The 10434-nt window shown below is 52.5% G+C and overlaps 1 protein-coding gene across 1 annotated transcript; it reads right to left on the reverse strand.

The window, feature by feature from the left end:
- Nucleotides 1-5384: 5384 nt before the first annotated feature.
- On the reverse strand, nt 5385-6668 carry Foxb2 (forkhead box B2). Its single transcript, XM_075975049.1, has one exon. It carries the CDS (start codon nt 6666-6668, stop codon nt 5385-5387), a length of 1284 nt encoding a protein of 427 aa, XP_075831164.1.
- Nucleotides 6669-10434: the final 3766 nt, after the last annotated feature.

A 10434-nucleotide genomic window follows, 5' to 3' on the forward strand; every position in this document is an offset into this window, starting at 1 on the left:
CTAAGCAACATTTTAAAAGGATGTAGAATCGTGTTTTCATGGCAAGACTATGTCAGATCTGTGGCACTAAAGAAAATGTCACATATGTTAAAGAGTTGGCCTGTGATTTCTCGAAAGTGGAAACAAAGAAATGGCATGTTAGAAAATAATTCATGAAATGTAATTTTTGCTTTGCTAGTACTAATCACCGTCTGCCTTTCCCGCCTTTCTTTCCTTTCCTGTTTCCTCCCTCCCTCCTCCCTTTTTCATCTCTGTATTTCATTACTTATAAACCCTTTCTGGGTTGACTGCAGTTCAGCGGGGCCTGCCTCTCCTCTCTCCAGTTCCCTTTCTTCTGAGCATCTATCTGCAGTAACAGCAAAAACATGCTGTCCGTGAAGGTGCTGACAAGACTGGTGGCTCAGATGGGAAAACACATCCTAATGCATGGTAAAAATGACGCCTCCACAATGGGGTCTGTGACTTACGAGCACAGCCTGGGTGTCCCGTGTGTACAAAAGGCTGTTACTTGTGTCAGGGAAGAACTATTTGGATCAAATTAAACACGAGTAAAATGTCTTCTTTGTAATATTACTTAAATATTTCCATGAGTTATTAAGTTGCATTTTCTTGATTTTTTTAATAATTTTATAAAATGCCCCTTGATAATGGCATTCTCTTCATGGCTTTCTTTAGTTTATCAAAATAGTTCGGCAAAAATACAACTACAGTTTTCACATGTTTTATTTTCTGCATGATGATATGTGAGCATATCATGTGACTTGTGTAGATCATGGGAACGTATTACGGATTAAAATGCAGAATTTGAATTTCATGGACCATGCTAAAATTCAGTAAAATTGCATTTGGATGTAAGGAGGAAAGAGCAACATGTGGCTTGAATTTTCTTAAAACACACAGGGGCTAGTTAAAGAGAGAAAGTGCTTAGGACAGAAAATATCTGGAGTTCTGCCAAACTTGTGCCATTTAAACAATGGTTTAATGCTGAATTCAAAACCCAAGCAAAACCCTTCAATCTCCCCCAAAGGGCAAGAGGTGGCGCTTGAACTTAGGAAGACAATACTAATGGGAATACTTTGAATGAGCAACACAGGAAAGCCAAACTTGAAAAGATTGCTTTGCCCTCCAGAATTCAAGGATTTACCATCTGCATTTGGATCCCTGCTCTGTCCTTAAACCCCTGACAAGAGTTATCCCTGGGTTTTGTAATTGTTTTTTAGTTTCCCATTTCAACACTAACTCTGTGCTGCCCCTGCATCCTGTGTAGAACAACAGACACAGCGATTTTGTCACAAAGGCTACCACCCAAGATGGGAGCATGCTCCCCAACTATCCTTCTTCCTTCCACTGAGGAACGGTGGTGTGAAAGCTCTCTGTTAACTTGTGTACTTTAGGATTGGCAGTTTGGGTAGGGAATGGAACTTAGAGGCTAAGTCTGTGGCTTTGATGATCCATGATCCTCCTCCTAGGGAGTCCTATTTCCATGCTCTCCTCTGACTCCTGTTCTGGTGCCAAGCTGGCAGACATCACCTTTGAGTCTCAGGAGGAGATGTGTGGAGCCTTCCAACCGCCTGTGTAAAGATGTTTGGAATTCACAGTGCCATTTTCAGTTAGCTGGCTCGGATTCCTAGGAATGCAACTAGTTGTCCTCCCTGGCTGGACCAATGCCAGATTACTTAAGGAGATAATTGACCACAAGCCAGCCTGGCTGACAGACTTCCTAAGTGCCAGATGCCAACTGTGCCAACGGGCCCTTGCAGGAGGGCCTGCTTTCCTTGAGACCATAGCTAAAAATGTGGCTTCGTTCTCTCTCAGCCCGTAGCTCGGTATTTTCATTTTTATCTTATTTTTAGGGGAATAAAGTAAAATTGATAGGTTCAAGTTGTTTTTCTTCCTGTCTGTAAGGACAAGGGCATCTACACTAAACTCCCCTTCCTCACTGCCTTTTTTCCACCTTTCTCAGGGGTTCCATTAGTTCAGCTAAGTGGGGACATGGGCTGAGCAATGGCACACAGGAGCACAGCAGACAGTTCTGTCCCCAGTGCCCGGCCTACATTAGAAAATGATGCCTTTAATCACACCTGTAACCCAAGAAGGTTATAAGTTTCTTCTTTTATCTCTCCTATGCCTCAAATTAATTTTCTGTTTTCTAATATGTAGAGGGCAGCTGCCTGTGAGCACAGATGAGACCGATGCTAAACTGAGAGTTACCAAAGTGACACGCAGTTAAGTACTATCTGTATACCAGCTTCAGTGGATCATATAAACTCAAGGTTTTGTAAGTGACCTGGCCCCTGAAAACACACTTGAAGTACACACAGGGGCTTTAAGCAGGCCTGCTTTGGCACATGATAATAATAATCTGATCCTGGTGTAAAGCAAGACGCTGGGGGCTGGGTCTTCCTGTTCTAGAGCCCCAGAGGTGCGCCATGCGATGTCTGCCAGGTCCCAGGCCTGGCAGCCACTGTTCATCGGGGATGTATTCCCTCACAGTGCAGCCCAATCCCACTGAGTTGGGAGGTCTTGGGATAGAGGAGGTGTCTAACTGGGGACAGCCCTCCCCGTTAGCATCTACTTATTCTGAGAAATCCTTTCTTTCTGCCATGAACAGCTTCGTGGAACACCAGGGTCCTTTCTGAAACAAGAACTTGATCACAGTCACCGTACACTTCGCTTTGCCTTCCCAGGAACCCTTCCTGTTTTCTCTAACCACGAAGCCAACAGTTTTCTCCACTGAGATAGAAAGGGTGCCCAACAGGGGCTGGTGGCAGGAAGGGTCCTGGAAATGACAGAGATTGGCTACTTGTTTGCTTCCTTTTGGGGCTGGAGGCAAGGTCCAGAATTGGGACCATCGACACCATAAACATTTACCAGGAACCATTCTGACTGATCCATAAAGAAGAGGCAATACTTACTTGAAGAACTGGCTAGAAGACAGGGACTCTTTCTTCGGGTTCAAAGGTCTATAAACCCCTAAACTAGGCTCCCAGCTGGGTTTCAGGCACCAACTAATCGTAAAGTGGACAAAGAAAAGGCAGGCTCCAAAGTCTCCCATAATTCCTGGCCCCCATATCAGTTTGTCTCTGGCCCCCCCTTTTCTCTTTCTACCGCCTAGTACTAGTGGAGAGAAAAATCCACGGGAAAGTTAGACAAACTCTCCAATGGACCGAGTACCAACGAGGCAGCTACCTAAGATGTGTCAAAACTTAGTGACTCACTGTAATGAACTTTGTAAAAGGGGGTGGGCAAAACACCGGTTTTGGTTTGTTTTTTGTTGTTATTTTTGTTTTTCTAGGGTCTACTCTGAACATACACCAGCAATATTGCCGAGTAACTAACTCTCCGTTTTGTCTCCTTACCTTCTTCTAACGGAAGGTCGGAGGAATTTCTTAGATTTGGTAGGCAGAGGAAAACTGGCTTTCAATGGAATTTTGCTGGAGGTAAGGGGGGGGGGAGACAGGAAGGGGGCTGCACAGAGGCCCAGTCGTGGCTTTCCTGGAACCCAGCAAGCTGAGACCTTTCTCACCTACTGTCCCCCCCCTCCGCCCACATCTGCCCCCGCACCCGAGGTTGTGACTGTGAATGCCGGCTAGGGCACTTCAAGGCGGTTCGTGCCTCCTGCCCAAGAAGCGGTCACCCAGCTGCCAGCAGACCCCACTGGCAGACTTCTGTTCCCTCTGCCGGGCAAGCAACAGGTCTCCCAGAGCGCGGGGCACTTCCCACCCACCTGTAGTTAGTGTTCGACTCGACATCAGTGGCAGTGGCATCTTCCAGCTGTGCTGGTCTGGGTCAGCCAGAATCCAGCCCCACACCTGCTCCGTGGGCACTGAGAGCGGGGCCCTGACCTGCCCCTGCCAACCTCGGAAAATGTTGCCAATTAGTGGTGATAGAAAAAATTTCCTGTTGCTGGTTTTTTTAGACTCTGATATTGACTTGGACTGAGTGAAATTCAGGTGGGAAAGGAGAGTGATGGAGATGGGTAGAAATTAGCGAGCTGACAGGTGGTCGGAGCAAGCACCGGAAGCGGCAAAGAACACTGTCGCCAGAGATGGCACTCCCGTTACTGAACTCAGGTCTCTTGAAAGTCTGAAGTTAAGAAATTAAGGACTGGGGGGAGAACTTTCAACGGTGGCCTCATCTGCTAAGAAGAGAACACCCTCACACCGGCATGGGTATATCCAGAGAGACGTTTTAATGAACACCTGATACAACACTGGCAAATAGGAACGAAGCGGTGGCGCCCATACAGGCCAGAGGGGACTTGGAGCAAGGGCCACTCAACACCCCGGCATAAGTTTGTTGTCAGTAAAGTGCTGTTCCTGGGTCTCAAAACCCAAGAAAGGCAACAACGACAGGGAGAGTTTATTCACAAACAGCAACTGAAGAATTCGTTTGAAAAGACACGCAGCGAGCAAAGGCGATGCCTCCTCATTTGTGCGGGAGATAGGAAGCGGATGGCAGCCCTTCTCCCCTCTGCGCCCCCCTCTCCGAGGTGACTAGACCTCCTCATACTGATGAATGAGAGGAGCAAAAATCTGCGATACCAGTGACTTCCTTCAAAGTCTACATGGAAATGTTCGTGGGAATGAACTGGGTTCTCAGACTGCGTAAGGTTTCTCACCCGATTGATACATAGAGGAGTCGCAGGTGGAAAGTCGCCTTTATTCTCTCTCTCCGGGGGCTCCCCGAACTTTACTTTTTTTTTAATCTGGAGCTTTGCTCTTTAAGCCGCCGCCATTCTCTTTTGTGCGAACTAATTACTTTAGCTCTCGCTACTATCCTCCTCGACCCTGGGTCACAGCCGAGAAATGTAACCGTTTTTCAAAGTTCCCACTAAACACCCCTCCCCATCAAAGCGACTTTATTCGTGTCACCGTTTTCTGGTCCCTTTTCCTGACCAAGGAAATAACGAGGCAGAACGCATCCTTTCCCTTTCCATCTAAGACGAGTTTTCCTTAGTGGGAAGGCGGCTGCGGACGCAGGAGACCTTGTAGACGGAAACTTATGGTCCGCATTTCCGTCACTCTGTGGTTCTTGTACCGGATTAGGTCGTCCAGCTTTTGCTCCAGGAAGGGGGTTAACTCCAGTTCCTCTTTGCCTGAAATAGGTTCCCTAACCATTTTTGCTCCCTCCCCCTCATAACTTAACGATTTTTTTATTACAATAGAAACTCTTACCTGAAAATGGGCATTCATTAATGTGATTTACAAGATAGTATAAACACAGACACCAAGAGGTTACATTTTTTCAGACCAGTGGAACGTCCACTTTTGAGTTGTCGACCAGTTTTTAAAATGCTTTCTTTTTTTGCGCGAAGCCAACTTTGCCTCTTTGGGATGCTCTCTGAGGCTGTTGACTCAGTCTCTTGGCAGGTGTCTCCTCCCCTAGGAGTGCACCAACACCGAGTGCAGCGAGCCTCCCTTGCTGTCGGCCGTGCTGGCTGCGGTGGGCTCCAAGAGAGGGGCTGTGGGTGAGGCGGCGGCCGCGCACACGGTGGAAGGAGCGGGCAGCTGTTGTGACGCCGTGGGGACTGCCAGAGCTGGTGGCAGCGTGGTCACGGGTGGTAGCGCAGGCGTGGGCTTGATGGGCACCGGTACAGCTGGCAGGCTCTGGTTTGTCGAGTGACACAGGGCCTTGACTGGCACCCCGAACGCCCCATACTCCGGGCCTACCGGGACCCCAGCTGCGGCGGCGGCGGCGGCGGCCGCGGCCACCGAATCCATCACGCCAACGTGAGGCCACACCGAGCCGACAACATTGCCAAGCTGGCCTGGCACTGGGTAACCCAAGTGGTGCATGACAGATGCCAAAGGCAACCCTCCAGCCTGCAGCACTCCTTTGTAGTCCCTCCCGATGATGTTCTCTATGGCGAAGGGGTGTTTAAAGCCCGTGGTGGACGCGGCGGCGGCGGCAGCTGCGGCCGCGGCCGAGCCCAGCCCGTAGGGTGGAAACTGAGACAGACGTCCCACGCTGCCCACGGCCGCCGCCGCCGCTGCCGCAGCTGCGGCCGCCACGGCCGCCGCCTCCTGCATCTTGCCGGGATGGGACGGCTGTGGAGGCTGCGACTGCGGCGGTGGCTGCTGCGCGGGCTGCGACGGGAGGTGTGGCGGCTGCGGAGCAGGAGCCGGTTGCTGGTGGAAATAGGGCACCATGTGCGGCGGCGGAGGCGGCTGGGGCGGGTGGTGGTGGTGGTGATGGTGTGCCGCGTGGTGATGATGGTGGTGGTGGTGGTGGTGCGGGTGGTGGGTATGATGGGGGTGCAGATGGCCTCCGGGCCCCGTCCCGGGAGCGCCCTTGCTGCTTCCTGCGTGCAGGTGAGCGTGGTCTGCGCGCAGCACCTTGAAGCGCTTGCGGCGCCTCAGGAAGCTGCCGTTCTCGAACATGTCACCGCAGTCAGGGTGAAGAGCCCAGAAGCTGCCCTTACCCGGTTGGTCCGGCCGCCGCGGGATCTTGATGAAGCAGTCGTTGAAGGAGAGGTTGTGGCGCAGGCTATTTTGCCAGCGCTGCGTGTGCTCGCGGTAGTACGGGAACCGCTCCATAATGAACTTGTAGATGTCGCTCAGAGGCAGCATCTTCTCAGCCGAGTGCTGGATAGCCATGGCTGTCAGTGAGATGTATGAGTAGGGCGGCTTTTGGTCGCTGTATGAGCTCTTCCCGGGCCGTGGCATCTTCTCAGGCTCCTCCACCTCCTACTGGCCCACAGCAGGCCTCAATGCCTCTCGGCAGCCCGATCTCTGGCCTAAGCGTCCCCTCTAACTCTCCACCTGTGCAGCCCGGATCGCGAGTCCTTTCAGCTCCCAGAACCCGTTTACTTCGGGTCCTCCTTCTGGGAGCTGCCTGGGTTCCCACGATTGGCTTTCGGGCCAATGTAACAGCTCGACGGTGCTCACAACTTTTGGTCTCGACGGTTGCAGACAGGCCTGCACAGTAGGCAGAGAGACTCACCAGCTTTACCTTGGTTTTCTCTGAGTGTTCTCCGGCTCCGGTGACCAGTCGTGAGTTCTGGAGCGAAAGGCGGTTGAATGAATTTCTTTTTGGTCTTCTCGCCCTTTCTCGGTACAAGGGCAGGTCAGGTCAAATCGACCGGGCAGTGGAGACTCCGGGTCTTTAAAACCGCTTTCGTGCTAGTTGTCCCGAGGCCACTGGTGACCTGACTTTCCAACGCCAGGAAGCTGACCTGGTACTGGGTCCCTCCGCGCTGGAGTTCAGATCTTGGTAGGAAGGGGGTTGCAGGATAAGGGGAGAGAGAATACTCTTCTGTCAGCCTGTGCCCTCTTTCTCAGGGGATCTGCAGCAGAGTTGAGGATGGAGCCCTAGGTGGTGGCTCCGAGGAAAAAAAGTTTGGTGGTGTCTGTAGCAGAGGCTCCCGCAGTCTCTACGGAGGGGAGGGTGCTCAGGGCTCCCGGAGCTAGCCTCAGGCTGCAGGGGGCGTAGGCGAAGACAGGCCAGGACCCGGCTCGCCCGGTCGGCCGGCACAGCCGTCTGTGCTGCAGCTGCAGCCGCTCTGCCCCGCGGGTTTTGAGAAGAAGCGCTGCAGCGGCAGCGACGCGCTCTCCTGGCTGCGTTTTGTAATGGTCCCCGAGACGCCGAGACCCCTGCAGCTTGCGCTTCGAGACTATCACATGACCGAGGCTGAGGGACTCGCCGCCTCCACAGCCTAGTCTTTTCCTGAAGAAGGGGCAAGGCACAGTGTCTCATCCCTGCCTCTTGTCCATTTTCACTGGACACTCCGACCCTTTGCATTTACTATCCACTAGCCAGCCCAGGTTGGCTGGGGAGCGCCGTTTGACCACTGAAAAGGGGTCACTGTCTAGGCGAGTCGCTGCGGCTGTGTTTCACAAGGTCCATACCCATAGCAAGGGGGCGGGGCACTGCTTTCTCATCCCGACCGGGTCTTTTCAACCACCCTCTCTTAGTTTCCCTGTGTGCTAGCCACTCGGCACCCAGTTTGGAGCATCATTGTCTTCAACGCCCCTTCTCTGGGAGAAAGAGAGATGCCCAGAGGGTCGTGGGTGGAAGCCAATAGAAAGAAGAGCTGTAGGGCATTTTCCTCAAATGCCAACTCGATCCTGATTTTATTAGGCACGGGCCTACACAGTGTCCGGGTAGGCGCACTAGGTTCAGGGAGGCACGAATTCCCCTATGAACCTTGGTTTAGAGGGCTGAAGGACAATAGGCAGGGAGCTAGGATGAAGAAGCTTCGATGGTGGGAGGGGGAGGCTCCAATCCTTTCTGGAACACGTGGACAGACCGCATGAGGTTTCTTTGGGCTGACAATAGCAGAGGCAGGGGGCCGAGGGGTCGCATCACCTGGTTGTGTAGCTATTCTCCTTACCTGCAAGAGGAATAGCATTAAGATTACAGAGGAAGCCAAGATATCATCAAACCTTCGTGTGACCTGGAAGGGAACAGTGACCGAATCAGGGGTAAAGCCCCCCCCCCCCCCCCGGTTGTTGATTCATCCCCTCAGCGTTGCGGAAATTTCTACTCCTTTTCAAAGAACCTGAGTCTTATTCTGGCTTGGCTCACGTTTGCCCTCATGCTGGTAGAGAAAGCAGCATTTAGAAGCAAACAATCTAACTATTCCTGTCTTGGGGCCTCCCTTAGTCTCAGGATTGTTTCTGAAGTTGAAACATTTAAGGGTTCTTTCCAGTTCCTTCACTTGAAAAAGAGCAGTTAATGGGGAGGACTTCCTTAGATCTGAATTCCTTTCCTAAGCATAAACTCAGAGGCAGACTTCTTTGGTTCAGGGGCGAGAAAGGTGGGCTCTAACCTGTAATCTTGGCTACACGTCCAAAGGAAGCTTCTGGGGTTTGGTAAGTGGTAGAATTGGGGGGGGGGTGTGTCCATGGATGGCCTCTTGGCAGAGATGCTGGAGTGAGGCGATTAGGGTTCCTTTCTCCGTTTTGAGCCTTCACCGAAACCTCTAGCTCCTGCTATTTGGCCAGTTTGTCCTCTTAGGATAGGACGTACCCGGTGGTACGTCCGTCCGATAGGTGGTTAAGATCAAATGTGTAAGGCGGGGGGGGGGGGGGGGTCGGGGGCGGTGAGGGCCGCGGAAGAGAGGATGCAGCAGAGTTTTCGCCTGACCTAAGAAGCAAGAAGAAGCCCTCACTGCCACTTCACGTCAGGAACTTTTCTCGCGCCAAAAGAATTTCGGCGGGGCTTTTCATTAACTGAGGCAGTTTAAGGAGCTCAGCAGCGGAGGAATTCCCAGGGCGTCCACATTTACAGTGACAGCCAAATCGGCGGGAGGCGGGTCACTCCTACTCCTGTTCACCCGTGCAGGTTGGGGTCTACCCATCCTTGTGACGCCTCTATGGGCAGCTCCACGCGCCTGGCTGGCGCTTAAAGGCTGTTCAGGCAAGCAACGTCTTTTGTTGATGCTAGGGCATCTCTTCCGTGAGATCCGGGACTCGCGGCGCCTCTTTTCTGGGACCAGTTTCCTCTCCTAGGCAAGTGGCCTGCGGGGCGTCTGGGAACCCAGTGGGTGGAAGAGCTCTTTCAAGGCTAGAGGGGCAAACCCAGCCTGCAAGGTGGACCCTGAACCTTTCAGTTGCAGGGCCGACTCTCCTTAGAGCTGGGCAACCCGCCGCTGCCACCTAGAGTTAGTCGCCAAGGGGCGCGATATGGGTGGTCTATGTCTCCAGCTTGGGCCAGCCAACCCGGAACGGCGGCCAGCTCTATGCAACTTAGATCATCAAGACACAGCAGCAAAGGCGGAATGCTGCGACGGGGACCACAAGCCATCTCGTTCAGTGTGGATTTAGCAAGGGAAGAGAATGCTGCCCACCACCGGTGCTCCAACTGGCCCACGCGGCCACGAGAGCTGTCCAGGAGCCACGCGCGGGACGATTTGGATCCAGGAGAGCGGGCCGCCGACGTCATACAGAATCCTCCGGGATTTGCAAGAGTGGTGCCCAGCCAGCATAGGCACACAACCTGGGCGGTTGTGATAGGGCCTGTTCGCTCTCCCGGTCTCTCTTCAGGTTGATTTAATTCAGGCAAGTTATGTAGGCTTGTAGCGGCTGCAGTAGCAGCAGCAGCCGGGGCCGGAAGGTGCGTTCTCCAGCTGCCTGCAAACCCGGTTTCAGAAAATCATCACCGCACCAGCATCAAAACGATTGGATTTAAGTTTCCCGGAGTAATCTCCACCCTACCCCTCACTCCATCCCACCCCACGCCGCCCATAAACAACTACACAATAATCCGGATGCCCGCAGTCAGTGTCTGTTATCTCAGGCGTATTTGGTTTACCCTTTAAGCAATTATTGGTGACGCTTTGCTGTGAACCGGAGTTCCAAGCCAGACTTTATTGCAATAAACTGGCTGTTTGCATGGTTGTTTTTTTCTAAAACCGGCTGTCTGTCCAGTTCTCTCTCCTCTACGACCCTAGACTCTAGTCTCAGGGTCTTGCAGACTCCCTTAGCCTAG

The sequence above is a fragment of the Microtus pennsylvanicus genome, chromosome 5 (assembly GCF_037038515.1).
Source record: "Microtus pennsylvanicus isolate mMicPen1 chromosome 5, mMicPen1.hap1, whole genome shotgun sequence".
Lineage (NCBI taxonomy): Eukaryota > Metazoa > Chordata > Mammalia > Rodentia > Cricetidae > Microtus > Microtus pennsylvanicus.